Source organism: Merops nubicus, unplaced genomic scaffold (genome assembly GCF_000691845.1).
Source record: "Merops nubicus isolate BGI_N331 unplaced genomic scaffold, ASM69184v1 scaffold17294, whole genome shotgun sequence".
NCBI lineage: Eukaryota > Metazoa > Chordata > Aves > Coraciiformes > Meropidae > Merops > Merops nubicus.
This window is the reverse complement of record NW_008606402.1, coordinates 26,784-46,188: the sequence shown is the minus strand read 5'-3', so window position 1 is coordinate 46,188 and position 19,405 is coordinate 26,784. Positions and strand designations below refer to the sequence as shown.

General features: G+C 43.6%; 1 protein-coding gene across 1 annotated transcript in view; it reads left to right on the top strand.

Moving 5' to 3' along the window:
- Positions 1 to 457: 457 nt before the first annotated feature.
- LOC103772314 (protein FAM172A) overlaps positions 458 to 19,405 on the top strand; it is a gene marked incomplete at both ends in the record, with an annotated part of 26,030 nt that continues 7,082 nt past the window's right edge. The window contains one exon of the mRNA XM_008939641.1: positions 458 to 676. Coding sequence (XP_008937889.1) covers positions 458 to 676 — 219 coding nt within the window. The remainder of the gene's footprint in view (positions 677 to 19,405) is intronic.

The following is a 19,405-nucleotide window of genomic DNA, read 5'->3' as shown; positions in this document are numbered from 1 at the left end:
AAAAAAAATATAAATATAAATATATACAAATGAAATCCCTCCATCCTTTTTATTTTAAAGTTTTTTTGCTGACTGGGTGCAAAGCTTTTTATTCATCATTATGTACAGTTCTTGAAATAATATTTTGCTTGTAGATCTCGGTCTGTTTTCTGGAAAAAGTGCTTATGAATAAAACAACATATTAAATTATTTTAAAGGTAAAACAGGCAACTTTTCTAACACCAGGGGATGCATATGAGCATAGGTGCACGCACAGACACGTATTCACACATCAATATCCCTTTAATGACAGAAATTAAACAAACAGAATATTCTTAAAACACCTTCCTATAAATTACGTGGTGTGAGCTTACTGAAATAAAGATAAAAGTTTTTAAAAACACTACAGTACATGCAAAGCATTTTCAAGCACTGCCCCTTGTCATATTTCTTCTTTTTGTGTGTGTTCCTCAAACAGGAAGGCTATGGAGTAATAGTACTGAATCCCAATGAGAACTATATTGAAGTGGAGAAGACAAAAGCCCAAGTACAGCTGTCTTCTGATAGCTCAGATGAACCTGCAGAAAAGAGGGAAAGAAAAGATAAAATCCAGAAGGAGACAAAGAAGCGACGTGACTTCTACGAAAAGTATCGAAATCCGCAGAAAGAAAAAGAAACTATGCAGATGTATATTAGAGTAAGTTTATTTTGGTTTTGCTTGCCCTTCTTTAATGATGCGTAGATGTGTTTAATGTCCATATTAGCGAACGAACAGCGTGCTTTTAAAATAACAGATTTCTGAGCTGGCATTCAGGACTTCGTAGAGAGTTTTTTATTCTATTGGTATTTTTTGTCCCTTAACTGAATGTGAAGTTTGGGAAGAGTTACAAAACATTCCTTTCTGATTTCAAAAGCAGAACTTCAGATGAACCCCTGAGGAACTCACTGGTGCCATCAAGAAAGAGAAAGATTTGCAGGAGACTTTGTGAAAAAAAAATGATTTTATAAACAGAGGTGTGCGTAAGAAACGCTGCCTAGTGCAGCTCAGGCAGTCTGTTAGCTTCACATGTCATGCATGCATTTATTATATTATATTGTCTTATATTGTGGAGGCAGTAGTTATAACCTGATAGTTTTTTAACATATTACCTGCTGAATTAATAATATATTGTGGAAAACACCAGTGTTCATCTTGTGTGGTAGCAGACTTACCCTATAATGTATTGTTTTCGTATGAGCAGCCATCCATTGTGTTTCAGCTGAACTTCTGAAGGCAGATAAAGGAGGAGAGTTATTAATATCTTAATAAATATTTAAGCTAGAATAGTTCGAGAATGGTGTAATGAGGAAACTCTGTCCCCTGCTCTTTTCTTACTCAGTGAACCTCTGCACTTTGTAATGCTACCAGCATGGGATCGTTATAACAGCGCTACCCGAGGATTTCTAATTCTGCAGGGGGCACAAACAATATTATTTGCACTTTGACACATTCTGCTTCATATACATACTATGCATTATACATCCGAGACTGAGTCATGCAATTTCCAAAGCCTTTATTATGAAAGTTAGCATTTTCATTCAATAGTGAAACGTGTTCAGAAACGCCACCGTGCAGTTAAAAGGGTAAAAATGTATATGCCTTTCTGGTGGGTAACAGGGAAAAATCCAGCAAAAGACATGTTAGAATCATCTTAGATTTTAACCCGTTCCTGTTAGCATGGGTTTAGCGTGATTTGTAGGAGAAGCACAGCTCTACTGGCCAGTTAAAAAGGGTCTGTGACCTGGATGCCAGATGATCACTAATGCCATAAATATTAGTGTGTCTTTTGAGGAATAATCTCATCGCTGAGCATGGGGAACAAAAGGATGCACACAGGTATTTGAAGTCACCAACAGGGGACCCTTTCCTCTATCCAGTGCTCTGTACAAGAGGTGCCATTCTCCCCACCAGCCAGACAATGCTTCTTCAGAGGGGCAACCAGGCTTGTCTCCAGGTCCACCAGAAGCCCATTAAAGATGTTGCTGTGCTCTCCGGAAAGGCATTGAGTCACCATGCAGGTCCAGTGTCCCCTTGTTGAAAATCAACCCTCTTTTTTTTTGATACCTTTTTAGCAGTTCCACCTTCTTGTGGCTCTTTTGCTTGATGAGGCATGAAATTTGGCTTCAGGAGGTTTGACCCCTGAAACATAAAAGGCATGACTCCATCTCATTTTCTTTTTTGCACAGCTCTGTGCCTCAAATACAACGTTATTTGATTTTCTTCAAACCAAGGAAAGCAGTGGTGTAAGTTTTAGTAAAGGTGTGGGTGATGGTCTGCATTCCTGGGCGAATTAACTGAAATCAGGTTTTCTGATGGGTTAGTCTTCTACTCTGAAATAATTCTTTGGGTTTTTTTCCTTTAATAGGCTTCAGGACGGGGAGTTTTTTTGAAAGAGAATGAAAAACGTCCGTGCTTTGGTGTGTGGCAGGACAAATTATTGCCATTTACTTGCCTGTTGGTTTCTGAAACAAAGCTGGCTTGCCCATAGGTGCCGTTTACTCTGCTGAGTCTGTAGGTGGTTGCAAGAGGATCTGTGAACACAGTGTGCTCTGCTCAACGTTCCTGGCCACAGGCACGGTCGTCCATCTGCCCAAGCATCACACAACACAAACAAAGTGGTGCAGTGTGGTGTTGGAGCTGGTTTGGGGTCATCTCAAAGGGCAGCCTAGATAGGACCTTCACTTATGGAGTGGTGTGGCGTAGGTTGGACTCACTGGGCTCTTGAAATGAAACGTGTTGTCACTCCACAGAGATTTTTAAGGGTGGTGTTTGCTTCTTCATGATCTTATGAAGGGGTTTTGAAAAACCTGAGCGAGTTGTAGGTCACCTTTGCCAAATGGGGAGAACTGATGCAGAGAGACTAGATGAAAAACATCCTCACAAGAAGGCATCAGCTGCCTCAAACACTGAAAAGAAAATTTGTTTGTGTCAAATGTGCTGGAGAAACTGTTTCAGACTGCGAAGGAGTAGGAATAAATATCCTTGATTATGTTCTCATAGGGTCATAGAGATCTGTTGTGATCTGATGAGGAAGTGCCATTTGAACAAATTAAAGCTGTCTAGATGACACTCCCACTAGGTTTTCCAAGATTTGGAAAAATGAAACTCTCCCAAGGTAAATTTCTTTAAGTATTCTATTTTCGTGGGGGGGGAAACAAAAAAAGAAATTAAAAAAAAAAAGACCAGAACATATAGCTGGGATACTCAAGAACATGGAAAAGCAGAGTCTTAAAATACAAAATCTCAAGTCCCACTGTAGTTTTTTTTTTTCTTACAAAATGAGTACAAATGAAAACCTCTATGGGAGTGTGTAGTCCATTAAGCATAGTGCTTGAAAGATCAAAGTACTTATCGTTTCATGCTGGAAGTTTCCTGAGCTATGAAATAATGTACTGTCTGGCATACATTATAGCTTGTTAAAGGGACTGATTTGGTCTGGGCAATAAACATCATGTCAAACATTATGGCAGAAAAACCTGCTTAATATGTTTTGTAACAAGACAGAATTTTTTGTTCCTGAAAACATCTGCCAACTACATTCGTGAGTGAAGACAGAAAATGTCATCAATTCAGTAACAATCTTACAAATTTGGTTTCTTCTTTGTCGATGCAAACCAAGGGGAAAAAAAAAAAACTTCTTGATAATCAGCGTTGACTATAATACTTTATGGCATGATTAAACAAAAGCATTTTACTTTTATATAAAATGCTAATGAATGCATATGAATTTTAATACTCTTACTGTTCAGATTTTAACAAGCATATTGCCAGCAGATCGTTTCAAAAGCATCTGTTTTTTAAGGTGTTGAGCAGAGGACTGAGTCAAATAGCTAAATATGTGCCTACATCCTTTTAAAAAGCATATTTCAGTCCTTACTTACAGATACTACCATTTTTTCTTAGACCACCAGAGGCTGCTGCTGTACATACTGGCTAATACTTCCCCCTAGAAACTTAATACCCTAGCCAACCTTCATTTATTACTGAACTAAACTGAGAATTTGTTGATCTCTAACCTTTTTCTGTGGAAACAGATCATACAGGCTTAAATGTGACACGATTATTCCCTCCATCCTCCAAGCCATCTCCCACTCCCTACAGATTTTCACACTGACACTGTCTTCTCTATGTTAAAAGACACTTAGAAATGTAAATCAGTGTTTATCCCCTCCTAAGTAGCGTTCACCACTTAAACAACCATACTGAATGCCTTCTGAAACGTTATTCAGGGGAAAAAGTATAAATTGCATAATTTTGTAATAATAGTAATTTGCAATGGTGTTGTTGCCACAAGAGTCGGAGGATATCAAAGAAGGAAGAAGTACTTTTATCAGACCAACTGATGGGGTCAGGTTTTTCTGGGCAGAAGGGAAAAGCCTTTCCAAGGCCCCTGTGCTAGGAATTTTGTCCTTTTTTTTCCCCACACCGAGCTCAGCTGCTTTAATAATTATTACTGCAAATATTATTTTTACTATAGCACAGTCTATAACAGCGCTGTTTATACTAACAGCATATCAATGAAATTAAATTAATTTTGGACCTAACATACTTTTCATAAATAATTTCACCCCATTTTCTGCGGGAGAGATTAAATAGGAAAGGATCATGTGCGACTAATTAATTTGTTTTACTAAAAATGGGTGCAGCAGGATCGTTTAGAGCCAGGGTTTAGGGGAAGGTGGTGGAAGGGAGGTTTGTTAATACACGGTGAAGTTCTCAGCGGCTGCTGGTGGGCAGGAGCTGGTGGCAAGCCCACCAGCACGGCTGTGCCATCCCTGATGGCCCCTCCTGAGCAGGGGGGTGACCTCTGGGTGCAGTGGGTTTGTTTCCTGTGGGAGGTGGAGCCGTTTTCCCATCAGCTGCAGGAGCCTGGCCCCGTGGCCGTCGCCGGGCAGATGCGGGCTCCCTCTGCCCACCCTGTGACTTGGCAAGGTGAGCTCCTGCTCCTGCCCAGAGCTTCTGTGACTGCATTAGCCTGCTGCTGAGACAGAGCTAATAAGCCCTTTATTCCACCAGAAGAGACAAAATGACAAGTGCTAAGCAGACAGCTCCCAAGAGGTGAGGGACATGTTCCAGCACAGAGAAGTCTGTGGCAGACTTGGGCATCAGGGCTCAAACCTCCACAGTCTCAGTCCAATGTTGTATCACAGTGACTCTTTTTTTTCTTCCCATTTTACAACTCTCAGCATTATTTTACCTATACCTGTACTACATGGTTTTGCTTTGTCCATGTTTACCCTGTAAAGCCCATTATTTCCTGGCAGGAGGCTGGAGCCAGGTGGGGGGTCGGTCACTTCTCCCAGGGAACGAGCAATAGGACAAGAGGAAAGGGCCTCAAGTTGCCCCAGGGGAGGTTTCAGTTGTCCCTGAGGAACAATTTCTTGCCCTGGAGGGTTGCCCAGGGCTGTGCCAGGCTGCCCAGGGCAGTGGTGGAGTCCCCACCCCTGGAGGGGTTTCCAAGCCATGGAGATGTGGGGTGAGGGACACGGGGCAGTGGGGACCTGGCAGGGATGGGGGAACGCTTGGACTCAATTTTAAAAGTGTCTTCCAACCAAAATAATTCTATAATTCTGTGATTCTGTGATTCCTAAGAAATCCCTTTCACTTCCAAGCAACAGGAAAATCATGCTGGCAACGGAAAACTCAAGGGAAGTGGTTGGAAGCTACCATGGCTCTGTTGTTCTTACCCCACATGCCACTGAGCATTCAGAGTTTGAAAAAGACTACAATTCAGGTGCTGGGACATAAACATGTAGTGACATTCCAGGTACTAGGGGGTATTTGGGTCACCTGGGGAGATCTGGCCAATGTCTTGCAGGACCTGCACCACCAGAGACCTGCACCCCAGTGGCCCAGCAGCTGGAAGCCAAGCAGAGGACTCTAATGGATCTTCAGTGCCCACCAGCACCTACCCTTTGGCCTTTGCATCATCCCTGAAGGGTCAGAGAAGCTCTAAGTTCCTATACTAGTTTTTATACACAATAGGAAAAATATTATAGGATCACAGAGTGGTTGGGGGTTGGAAGGGACCTCTGGGAATCATCTCATCCAACCCCCTGCTCCAGCAGCTCACCCCCAGCAGGGTGCCCAGGGTCACAGCCAGGAGGGTTTGGGATCTCTCCAGAGCAGGAGACTCCACAGCCTCTCTGGGCAGCTGCTCCAGGCTCTGCACCCTCCCAGCAGAGAAGTTTCTCCTCCTGCTCAGGTGGCACCTCCTGGGTTCCAGTTGGTGCCCGTTGCCCCTTGTCCTGTCTCAGGGCACCACTGGCAAGTCTGCCCCCAGCCTCTTGACACCAGTGTATATTTCATATTTCATTCTGTAGATACTGCAATGAACAAGTATCTTACATTAAATAATGTGTGTAGAGTTTGAACTACTGTAGTATTAATTTAGGCATTGGCTATTTAGCTTGTGCAGTTCAGTTAGGCATTTTTTAAAATCCTGAGGTTGTAAAGACTTCTTATGGTTTATTTTTCATCTGCTCATCCAGCAAAGTTCTGTTTGTGTTCTTTTCCTTGAGCAAATGAAAAATCAGAGGCACAATCACTGTGAAGGAGGATTTTGCATCTTTTTAAGATCACCACCAGCCCTTCTGCCATAGCCTCTCTCTGTTCTGCATGTCACAAGTATGGTTCAGTCAAAGAAAAGGAATAAATGGGGGCTGCCTAGCTTTGGTGTCTTTCAAACATTCATTGCATGATGCTGACAAAATGTGGATTGTTAGACCCAGCTCCTAAAACGTGGGGCAAGCTGTGTGGGTTTCCAGAAGAAAGAACCAGCTTGTGCCTCTCCTCCCACCACGAGCTGTGCAGTGCTCCTGTTGTGCCATAAAAGAGCATCTCTCACAGGTCAGGTGAGTCCTCCTTCCTTTCAGGTGGGATTCAGGCTTGGTAAACCTGGCCAGTCAGGTTTTAGCTGATACCCAAAACAGGGGTAGTGTCCTCTCACCTGCTGCACACAGTTGCACATTTGGATGCTAGATTTCAGGTTTGTTTGGGAAAACTGTCAGGAATCTAAGTTTATCAGGAGTTCAAGTGCCAACAAACTCCTTTTGGCAAAATTTGATGATTCTTTACGTGTTGTTTTGTTTTTCTTGGGGAGCAGTCAACCCTAGGAGCCTTGATACAGTGAGAGGTGGTGGAGATTAATTTCTGACCTATATATAGTCACCAAGATAAATAGTGCTGTTGCACAATAACTCTTTTTGGGAGGGGGCTCACCACCCCACCTCACTGCTCTAGCAATATTTATAGGTTTGGGGCAGGGGGATATGAGAACTGTGCCACAATGCATGGAGTCCAAGAAAAACAACACTTGTGGAGTCCTAGGAAACGAATGTCAGCAGACAGGGAACCAGGGCACAGGATGCACAGTACATTCAAGGATGTTTTCAGCTCATCTGCTGCAGAAAACAAAGTGTAAATTCAGGAAAAAATACGTGAAAAAAAAAAATACAGCTTTTGGGATGAAGATAAATCTGGTAGTTCCTCTGTATTCTTCTGCTTGGCTGCCTGCAGCACTGGCGGCTGCCAAAGGGGCTAAAAGGGCTGGAGGAAATGGTGGCACGGACAAATGTGGAATAAGCTGCCCAGAAAAAATGTCAGTTCCCACCCTACAATTCACAGGTGGCTGGCAATTTGAAAAATTAATTATTAGAGCCCTTTCATTCGTTCCATTTTAACATCCTTAGGAGTGAAGGATTTTACTGAGCAGAATCCTGACTTTTTGTGAATTTGCTTACTGTGACGGTGTTATTTTGAGTTATTTACCTCTTGAGAACAAGGTTTATCTTTTGAATCAGCTCGTTGTCATCCCCAGACAGGCAAAGAAATATGCCTTGTTGTGAGCTCTGAGGAGAAGGGAGTCGTGACCTGCGTTCTTGCCATGCCTTAGTGAACTCTGAGGCTGCTCAGCTCCTGGGAACCACCCTTTACCAGCCTCAGAGCTGTGAATTCCATTTTCATAGTGCCCACAGAAATCCTTCCAGAGGTAGTTTGTTTTGCAGCATCTCCAGCTACAAACTCATCTAAATTTTGATAAGTATTCCTGTTCCTCTCTTGGCTAAGTCTGTGTTTTTAACTTCTTTCTCTGTCTGAAAGGGGATGCTAAACTGATCAAAAATGCTTTTTTTGTCTTCTGTGGTTGGTGGTGTGGGTAGCAGGTTTTCTGCCCTGAATGGTCTGCCTGCTGTTCAGCCACACTCTCCTACACTTTGTTATTTAAACAGTTGATTCTCATTCTCTGTATTTTTTCATAAGTACTTAGCCAGAGTGAATTTGTTGATACACAGTGAGGTATATCTTCTTTATTGTCAAGTGATACTTGAATTGTAGTTAGTTTTCCCAATAGATGGCACTGCTTGGAGAAGAATTACTGAATACAGTAAGATCAAGTCACATTTAGAGATACCAAGAGTTGTGTGTGTTGAGGAGCCTTAAGTTTTTCTGGATTCTCATGCAACAGTTTGGGAGCTTCTAGTTTGGTAGTTTTAGCAAAAACGTGGAATGAGAAAAGTATCACGACTGTGTGGAGTTGGTGCTTCAAGAAAAACTTCTTTGTAAGGAAAAACCTTTTGACTTGAGGGTGGCCAAGCCTGGAGCAGCTGCCCAGAGAGGCTGTGGAGTCTCCTGCTCTGGAGAGATCCCAAACCCTCCTGGCTGTGACCCTGGGCACCCTGCTGGGGGTGAGCTGCTGGAGCAGGGGGGTGGAGGAGATGATCTCCAGAGGTCCCTTCCCACCCCACCCTGCTGGATTGTGGGATTCAGAAAGGAGCAGACATCCCTGGGTTAGTAGCTTTTGACAAGAAGGATTTAATCAGTACATCCAGTCAAATAGCACAGGAAGAAATTTAAAGTGTTGTTAATTCAGATGTTGTGCCTGGTACTTCATGAGCTTCTGCAGTGTGCTTGTTCTTCAGGACTGGTGTTTCCTTCCAGGGTGGTTTTTCATTCCTATCTCCCACCTTTTCCCCCTGCTGTGTAGCTGAACAGTCTGATTTCATGGATCTTGCAAGTTCAGCCTCTATCCTAGAAAAGTGGGCAAATGGCATTGTCACCTAGTTGTGTCACCACCACCCTGTTTCTCCCCTCAGAAAACAGAAGCAATAATTGCCTGTAGACAGTAAGAAGACAGATATTTATTTCATTCAGGCATCTGGTTTGCTGAGGAATTCTTTTGTAGTCAGCAAATTAAGTAATGAAGAAATTTAGCAAAGCTTAGGCTGCGTTAAGTAGATTTGAAAGATTCTAGGTTCTGTAATCAACTTTGTAGTTTTATCCTTTGGTAAGTCGCTGCCCTCACAGGTTCCACCTTGCACAGTACACCTCTCCAAGCCCCTGGGTACTCCACTCTACCTGTTGTTTGAAAAATGAACAAACTCATCTGATGACAGGGCCGTGTTATTCGTCGCGTGTCCTGGCTGCCAGAGAAGGGTGGGCTTGTGTTTAATGGTTGTTGCTTATTTTTAAATCCCATACCAGTGGAGATGTTGCCTGTGTATGAAATCCTCCCTGTTGAGATATGTCAGGCTTTCAGACTCCTTGTGCTGTGTCAGGCTCTGACTGCTTTCCTTCAGTGGGTGCATGAGTTATTGCCTGGATAGATCTTAAATCAACAGCACCTGATATGATCGTGGAGTCCACTTGTCTGTAAACACCTTCCTGCTGCTGTGGGCTGTATGTTCTGTATGGATGACTTGATTTTCTAACAGCACTATGAAGTCACACCTATTTCTACTTAAGTTAAAGCAACCAGGCAAAATTCAGGTCTGCTAGACTCAGCAAAGACAAAGACTGTGGCTGCATAAGGTGACCACTGCCTCAGTTGTGCTGAAGGTCCACAGAGCATACAGCAGTTGGAAGGAGAAGTGTATGACATGGTAGTATTGTAAATTATTTCGTGTCCACGGTGGTGGTCATCTTCAGGACCTCTCTGGAGTGTGTTCAGAGTCACTCTGTCTCAAATCCAAGCGGTTCAAGGTTTGGGGAACTCCCACAACTTAAATTTTTGCACTTCTGCTGCACTGGAACTACAGAAGTGTCCCTACTTGCTTTTGATTAAAAGTATCAGGCACTTGTGACCAGTCCTGGCTGACACTGCTTTGAGCACAGTGGTGGACCAAGCAACCTGCAGAGGTGCTCTCCAGCTGGTGAGGTTCAGTGGTTCTACATCAGTAAGTTCCACCTCAGTCCTCCAAGAAGTGTTTCAGTTGTGGTTAGGCTTTGTGGATGTTGTGGAGAGAGGTGGATTTCCCTGTCTCAGAACATTTGGTACTGCTGAGGTTGTGGTTGGTCATAGAATCATAGAATCATTTAGGTTGGAAAAGACCTTTAAGGTCATTGAGTCCAACTGCTATCCCAGCACTGCCAAGTCCACCACTATCCATGTCCCTCAGCACCACATCTGCATGACTTTTCCGTCTGTTCAGGGGTGGGGACTCCACCACTGCCCTGGGCAGCCTGGCACAGCCCTGGGCAACCCTCCAGGGGGAGAAATTGTTCCTCAGGGACAACCTAAAACTGCCCTGGTGCAACCTGAGTCCACTTCTTGTCCTGTCCCTTGTCCCTTGGGAGCAGAGCCCGACCCCCCCCTGGCTCCAGGCTCCTGTCAGGAGCTGTGCAGAGCCAGAAGGTCTCCCCTGAGCCTCCTTTGCTCCAGGCTCAACAACCTGACTTCCCTCAGCCACTCCTCAGAACAGTTGTGCTCTAGACCCTTCCCCAGCTTCACTTGGACTTGCTCCAGCCCCTCAATGTCTTCCTTGGAGTGAGGGGCCTAAAACTGCACCCAGGATTTGAGGTGTGACCTCCCCACTGCTGAGTCCAGGGGGACAATCCCTGCCCTAGCCAAGCTGGCCATCCAGCTTAAAAAGAGCAGAATCAGATGGGTGAGACCAGGAGTCTACCCACCTACTGGCATGGTGGATGCTGGGTGGTCTTCCACCAGTACCACTGGAGAGATGTGCCCTGGAAGGTACAAGGGCTTCCAGACAAGCAGTTGTGTTTCTTGGCGTTTTTAACGTGGGTGTGTTGAGGAGAAGATTCAGGTTTTCTTCAGAGATCAAGAAATTCCACAGGCCAGATCATCTGCATAAATTTGCTGAAGGACCTTTGAGCAGTACAGCCATCAGCAGTAGCAGTTTTTTCACAGATGTTGTCCAGATGTTATTGGCATGCCCACTTTTGAATAATAGGAAGGATACAAGTACTGTCCGTGTCCTTCCTACTCTCTCTCCTTTGTTATTCCTTTGACAGAAAAGGGTTTTGTCTACATTGTTAATTTGAGTCCACAAACTTTCATTTTCAACTACAAAGCAGTTCTTCAGTCCTGGGAAGAGAAAAAATACCCCATGACATCCAAATTGATTATTTGCCAAGCGTGTGTTTAGAAGAGGGTAGACATTGCAGAATTAAAAAGGCTGCAACTTTATTAGGGCATTAGTGAAGAGCAGTTTAATTAAGCCTGTGCACAACCACTTCTTACAACATTCTGTCTACACTGTTGGTTTCAAAGTGAGACCTGAATCTATGTTTCATCTGTAGGCCGTTGTGTTAACCATGGGTTGCCTTGAAACCCCTGGACAGCCCACTGTTTTCTCTATATCTCATAAATCTGTGCTCATTTTCTTAAACAGTTTATGAATTATTTAAGATACTCCAGTTTTCTACGAGTGCTTTTGGTTGGAAAAGTCCACTCGTGCAGACACCTGCATTGCTGCCTCCAAAACTCACCCATGCTGCTTGTTGGAGAGGCAATTTTGGGTGTTCTGGCATTGTAGTGGGACATCTGGCACAGTGAACCTGATCACAATTTGGGGGTTTTCCAGGACATCTGGTACCTGGCAACTGTCACTTCTTACCACTCATTGTCAGCTTTATTACTCAGCAAGATTTAAGATGTAAAATATGTTAGTATAGAAATATTGGCATTAATAGAGCTAAACTACAAAAATAGCAAAATATGTTAAATATAGATTATTAAACAGTGTTCAACTGTTGCTAACCATAAGAGCAATCAGAGCTCTTCCAAAGTCTCAGGCAGCCTGAAGATCTGGGTAGTCAGCTCCTGTGGGACACCCAGGACCAGAGACAACTTACCCAGAACATTCTTGGGGTTACAGTTTTTCTGCTGCCATCGTTAAGGACAGGTCCTGCAGCTGCCCAAGTTAGCTGTTCTGCACAGTTTCTTTCTTCTCCAGTGCAGGATGGAGCCAGTAGTGCTTCTCTTTTCCTATTTATCTGCACTTCTTTCCCTCTCACCAAGCACTGGCAGATTTTGTGGCAATACGGGTATGTGGTGGGTGGACCTTGGCTGGCTGGCTGGTGCCCACCCAGCATGGGTGAAACATTCAACTTGGGGAAATTAATTTACTTTATTGACAGTTGACAATGGAGCCAGGAAATGAGAAATAAGAACAGTCTGAAAACACCTTTCCCCACCCTTCTTTTCTTCCTGGGTTCGACTTCACTCCTGATTTTCTCCACCTCCTCCCTCCTGAGCAGCTCAGGGGCAAGAGGAATGGGGTTTGTGGTTGATCCATCACATATTGTCTCTCCTGCTCCTTTCTCCTCATGGAGTGGATTCCCCACTTTCTTCCCCTGCTCCACCACGGACTGCAGAGGGACAACCAGCAGTGTCACCATGATTTTTACCATGGGCTGCAGAAGAATCTCAGCTCCAGTGCCTGGAGCACCTCCTCCCCTCCTTCTGCATGGACTCTGGTGTCTGCAGAGCTGTTCCTCTCACATATTCTCCTTCCTCTTTCTCTCAGCTGCTGTTGTGCATCTTTTCTACCATTCCTTAAATGTGTTATCCCAGAGGTGCTACCAATGTTTGTTGATGAGCTCAGCCCTGGCCAGAGGCAGTTCTGTCTTGAAGCCACGTGGAGCTAGCTCCATCTGACATGGTGGAAGCTTCTGGCAGCTTCTCCCAGCAGCCACCCCTGCAGTTCTATTGCCAAAACCTTGGCACACAAACCCAGTACAGGGGGCTGTGTTATTTCCTCACACTCTGCTGTAAGGTCTTGATTAACATTTCTGTTATGCACTTTAATGAGGACATTGTTGGCTTCACCCAATGGATGCTCTTCTGCATCTTGTTTTTGCCACTCAAAGTCATTTCTTCTCTCCTATTAGAAGGTGACACATCTCACAGAAGAAGAACTTGAGATATTAAGCAGGAGAAGGTGCTCAGTCAGTATTACTTCCACCTTTTCCTGAGAGATTTTATTGGGTGTGCACCATCGTTGATGATCAAACTGGGTATTTTTTTCGGAGAGGCTCTGGTGATGGGGTGGCATGGCAAAGCCCAGCAAATAGCCAAAATGGGACTTAGCTCTTGCAAAATAAATGCAGGGGCCTTTAATTGGGATTGTTGTCTGTTTTCATAGTGATATAATTTTATGGCAAACTTATACAAACTTTGATGAGAAGTGTTTGAGGACTAATCTCTACGATGGACAAATGTGCGCACATCGTGATACAGAGGAGTTCAACAAAATGAGCTTAAAGAGTAGAATTGTATTTAATTAAGGCACAATAAGGTCCAAGCCTCCAAAACTAAGTCATGTGTGCAGGTTGCAGATGTTGAATCCACTTAATCCTTTTTTAAAAACATGTCAAACAAATGGTGCTGGCTAATAAAGGATTAAAATGGCATCAAGGACCATTTATAACAGTAAACAAAAGCTACATCCATGCGGGTTTTTTTGAGGGTTTATTTTTCTCATCCCACCCACCAGCACAGACATCACAGGTTACCTATTCTGTAAAAAATATGTATTATTGTCAAATTCTGCAATTATCTCTGTAATTTCTCTTCTGTTGTTGTTCAGTCTATCATCTCCATAAGACCCCCAATGTTTGGCCTGTGCTGCCCGAGTTAGAAGACTGCTCCCAATTTTCCAGTTAGGTCAACCAAAAAAATTAAGATATGATCGAAGGTCACTGGGAAGAAATTCATATCAAAACAACTGCTCACCATGTTATTATGACAACCTGCTGTAACAAATGTGCTTCTGTTTTAACTTAGGACAATTAATTGCTAAAAGTAATTTAGTCTGACAGTGTCAAGATGTTGAAAGGCTCGTGGAGATGTCATAAAAAGCGACCTTTCTGCCCATCTGCAACCAAAAGCCACTTTTAACAAGGAGCCTCAAAAACAGCACAACTTCTTTTGTACTTTGTTAATTAGTTATTGATTTGAAACAATGCTCTGCCAAATATTGTCAGATTAGCTAGACACCAGCAAGGTCACTGTGTGACAGCCTACTCCTGATAATCTTATGGTATATAAGAATTCCTTTTTTTCCCTCTGAACCTTTTGTTCCGAGACCCCGAGAATTACATTTCCTGGCTTTAGCATTTGTGCTAATTTAAAATACAGCCAAGCTGTCTGTTCTGTAGTTGGATGTTTGGAGTTGTTAAAAAATGGCACTGCTTGAGAAGAAAATTGCTGGTGATCTGATGTCTAATGATCTTGGTCGGCAGCGACGCGCCAACGCCCCTGAGCAGAGGAGGGGTGGCTGTAGAGAAATGGTCAGTGCCAGGGGTAAAAGGAGCCCGTCCTGAGGTGGTTTAAGCAGCTCATCAGGATTAAAGACCATTTCCTAGCTTGCATTATTACAAAACAAAAACGAGGGAGGTGGCTCTGGATGGGGAAAGCTGGGAAGCAGAATTAAGGCTTGAGGAGCTCCACATCCGACCCCTCAGATGACTGAAAGGGGAACCAATGGAGAACACAAACCTGAATTTCAGGGTGTGTTTGGCATCTGTTTGGATAATTGTTTTATAAGCTGATGGCAGCTACTTCAAATACAATTAATTATAGCACGCTGCGTGTTAAGGCACTTGAGCAAATCTTTACCACTGTACATTAAATAAATGGTGCATTGGTGTACTTAAGGCACTGAGCACTTTATTAGGAGAAATCAAATAACTTTGAGCCTGTTAAAACTTTTTTTTTTTTACTTAACTGCTCTTGAGTGTATGCAATAAATAGAGACAGAGACATCACAACAGGGCAAAGCCATTCTATTTCATTTAACTCGTGTAAGAGATGTAAACTCTGTAACAGAGACTGTGCAGTTGAGCTTTGTTCCTAAACCATAGCTGTTAATGAAAATACTGAGTTGTTGTTTTACTTAAATGTGTTGAAGTTTGTTAGATTCATTGTTTCCTGTGGTGGGGAATTCTGCATTTTTCTTGGCCAAAATGCTATTTTTCTTGCAATAGCATGGTTTAAAAAAAAAAGTCTGTTTCTCATTACAACATATAAACAGATTGAAAGAACTGGAAAGTAAAATACTCTTTAAGTACTTTAGGAAATAGAAAAATAACACTTTTTCATGACTTCCAGCAGGAGTTTTTGAATGTTTCAGATGCATTTGTTTCAAAAGAAATTGTTTTTAGCATTTAGAAAAATGCATGTGATCGTTTAAACAGCTGCCATGTGCTCTCCTTGTGTCTTTGCAAAGATAATTCTTTTTGTGAAAGTGTGGTATTAATTTTTATTTTCTCTCCCCCACAATCAATCTATTAGTGGCCAGAAACATGGCCAGTAGGGAGGACAGCTGTGAAGATACAACCTGGTGGTTTGCTTTAGAAAGGCCTTTTTCTTCCCATAATTGGATCACAAAAAAGACCATCTTTGGTGATGTGTGTTACATAAGGCAGAAATACATTGCGGGCAGAATCTCAATCCCTGAGATTAAGTGGTTTGGAAAGAAAAAAGTGTGAGGAAGCATAAGGGGATGCTTGTAAAATGCAGGGATACGTAGCAGTAGTGTTGTACCCAAATGCAGCCGCCCCAGTCTTTGGGAATTTGCACCAATTGGAGTCTCTTTGGCCACACTGCTGTAGTAGTTGTTATTCAAATTAAGACAGGTAATGCAGCCCACAGAGGTGCATCATGATGCAGGGATTTTTGTGTGAGCTGCACAGGTATTTGTCAATAGCTTGGAGTGATGACATAGACAACACTCATCTGAGGAGCTGTTATTCCACCTCCAGTCTCATGACTTCCCCTGTGCAGGATTTCCAAGCTGTTTGCTAGAAGAACCTGCTTCAAATTGAGGCTTACTTCACCTGGAACCCCACAAGTTATCTGGAAAGGGAAAAAAATACCAAAAAAGCAAAAATCCAAAAGTCTGTCAAAGAGCTGAAAGGGAAATTAGTTATTTTTTTTTTTTCTAAAGTAAAACTTCCTTTGGTTCATTTCCCTCCTTCCTCCTATTCTCTTCTCTTGCACCTCTTTCCTCTCAGTGAGTCAGCAATGTTCTTGTCCCCAGACTAAAAAAGACAAATGCCACATTTGTGTTTATTTTTATGTCATACTGATAAAATAATTAGCTCAGGTGACTCTTGCCACATCTGTCCATTTGGAAGCAACACCAGCAAAAAGGATTATTGCAGATATTCAGGGGCAAGATCTGTTCTGAAGGAAGGCTTTTAACTGTTTATTCTGCAGCTGAATAAGGAGCAACTGGACACTAAAAAAATCCCCAACCAGTCGTTTAAAATACCAAACCCCCCAAGCTTTTGCTGGAGATGGTAATTAAGAGCCCTGGAGAAACTGATTTTGTCTGAATTTTCCTTATTTTTGGTCTCGTTTCCCGCACTTTACTAGAAGAAGGTTTGGGTGGTGATGACAGGACATGCCAGACTCCAGCAGAAGTAATAACAGGAAAATCCAGACTGGAACAACAGCCTGACAAAGTTGTCTTTCCCTGTCTGACAAGCAGATACTTTAAGCAAGGAGATGATGCTCTAATAACTTTTTAAGACTTAATTAATTTAGCCTGAGGTCTGGGTTTTACTTTTTAAACAGCACACCCCTTCAAATTACAGACTGCCTTGAGTCTCCCAGTAGAAAGCTGGAGAAATGAGGGAGGGTGTTTGAGCACAGCCAGCTCCCAGCAGAGCACGCCGGCCCTGCAGAGGGGCTGAGCCCTGGCTGCGTGGGTAACACTGGCTGCTGGCTGGGCTTCTTCTGGCACAGATCTGCTGCCAGACTCTACGTGCTTTCAGTTTGAATGCAAACCTGAGGAATTTCACCTGTAATGTGTGAATGTGTAAAGAAATGCTCGTATATTGCAACACCTGTGAGGTCCTGACGACGGCAGCGCTCTGAAAGCACCCTGCAAAGAGCCCTGTGCTTGCCAAAACTGAAATACAGTGTTAGGTCAGAGATGGGTTAATGCAGCTGAGACCACTGGCACCTCTGCAAAGAATAGCTGTGGGTGCTGACGACGTCACACCGTGGTTTCAGGGCATTGTTTGCCTGTTGAAATATTATAAATGAGGGTCTGGATGCAGCTCCCGTGGCCAAGAGGGTGAAAAGAGTGTTTTGATTTCCAGGGTCAGCTTGTTCCTCACAGAGAAGAGGTGGCTGGGCACTGTGGAAGCAGGAGGAGAGCGTGAGTTTGGGTTTTTTAATGCAGAAGTAGCTCTAGGTTCTTGGTCAGGAAATGTGTTAGTCGAGGGCTTAGCTGGGAAAACTTTTCTGGCTTGAAGTTGTTTAGTTTTTCCTCCTGGCTGCAACAAAGCTGGATATAAAGGGGGAAAGTAGCTCCCTGCTGCTGCCCCAGGGGAGGTTGGATCTGAGCTCCCACTGTACCCACATATATATAAATATATAGCATAGCTCTGAATTTTATTTCCTGACCACCATCGCCAGGGAGAGCCCAGCTCTGCATCTGAAGCAGGGAAAGTGGGACAGGATCCGAGGCTGTCTTGGATGGTAATTGCAGTGGGAGCTGGGGAGAGCATGGGCCCTGGGGAGGACCCAAAACACAAAAGGTAAAAAAAACCTGGCTAGATGTTATCAGCTGATTCTGTCATTTCAAACCCAATCTCAGCAGCTGTGCCATGGCAGAGCACGGGTCTCCCCACTACCCCCCACACCAGCCCTTCATCCTCTTTGCACTGGTGGTGACAACTCAAACATCAGTGGGTCAAGTGCATTTTTTTGTTCTACATCTTCCATTTGGCTGTTAGGCAAGATATTGCACCTTGGGTGTAATACTTCTGCATTGAGGAGGTCTCTCAAGGTTGCTTTCGTGGTGAATTGTTGGGAGTTTTGGAGGTGGGACTACCCTAAATTAATACAGCATGTATTTAACTACAGCATGTAAGACTTCTGGTCTTCCCTTCTGAATGTATACACTCCACATCTTCATTACTAGGGCTTCATAAGTAGTATTTGGAACATTTCCATCCCTGGCCCCCTTCACAGATAAAACAGGCACACAGAATTACACAGAATCACCTCAAATAGATCAGGGAATGAGGCTGAGATCTGTCATAGGAAAAATCCAGCCTTAAGTCCCTTTGCTGTATTGCTTTCCAGAGGCACGTGCCCAATAATGATCTTGGGTGTTCTGCTCATATCTGCAACTCCACGAATGACCAGAGTTAGGTGTTTTGATAGCTGGTCTCCTTCTATCTCAACAGCAGCAGCTGCCAGCTGCCAGAGGAGATATCTTGCCCCATCTCAGAAAATGCCCCTCAAAAGATAATACAGTCTTTTCCTTTCCCCAGTTATTCCTGTGAGACAAGTGGAAGAGGACAGCATTTTTACATCTGATGGCTCTTGGTTTAACCCCTGCTGAGGTCATAAATAAGGAAAAATACAGTGTGACTGTTTCTGGATGCATTTGAACACAGGTTCTGAGTAAAACAACACACCAATAACACACTGCAGTGATGTTAGTGTTGATGTTAGTGTTGATGTTAGTGATGACCTGTGCAGATTCAGTGCTCTGTTTCCACACCAGGTGCTGGTGACCCTGAACCCCCTCTGCCACCTACACAGCTGATCAAATCTTGATGGGTTTTGGTGTCTGGATGTGGCAAAGCATGCAAGTAACATCCATAGACAGCCTGTAGAAGGATGTAGGAGAGGAACATGTCCTCCATTCATGCTTACAAGCCCAAAGCATCAGTTGTCTGTCATCTTTTCTCCTCCCCTCGTGTTTTCTCCCAAATCATCTCAACTCAGGACACAGCAACTAAAACAACACCTTGACCCACTGCTCAGTCTCCATTGTCCTCACTTCCCAGTGCTCCTAGCAGGACCTGCTAAGACAAAGTTCAGCTCCATGTTGTCAGATTTGAATTTTGTTTCAAGTTTGCCTTCCACCATCCCTTTTCCTCCCGTGTCTTCTCCCCAGATCACAGCTGCCTTGCCACTGGGATGATCTTGATGTTGTTCCCCTACCTGCTCTCTTCTGCAGCCTCCTTTTGTCTTGTTTCATGCAGCTGGGCTGACCCCAGTGTAGAAGGGAGTCTCCATTGCCATCCTTCCTGAAAATCCAGTTGTTTAAGAGTGCTGCAAGAGCCAACCCATCTGTGTATCTCCATAGATGTGGCATGCTGACTACTGTTTCAGTA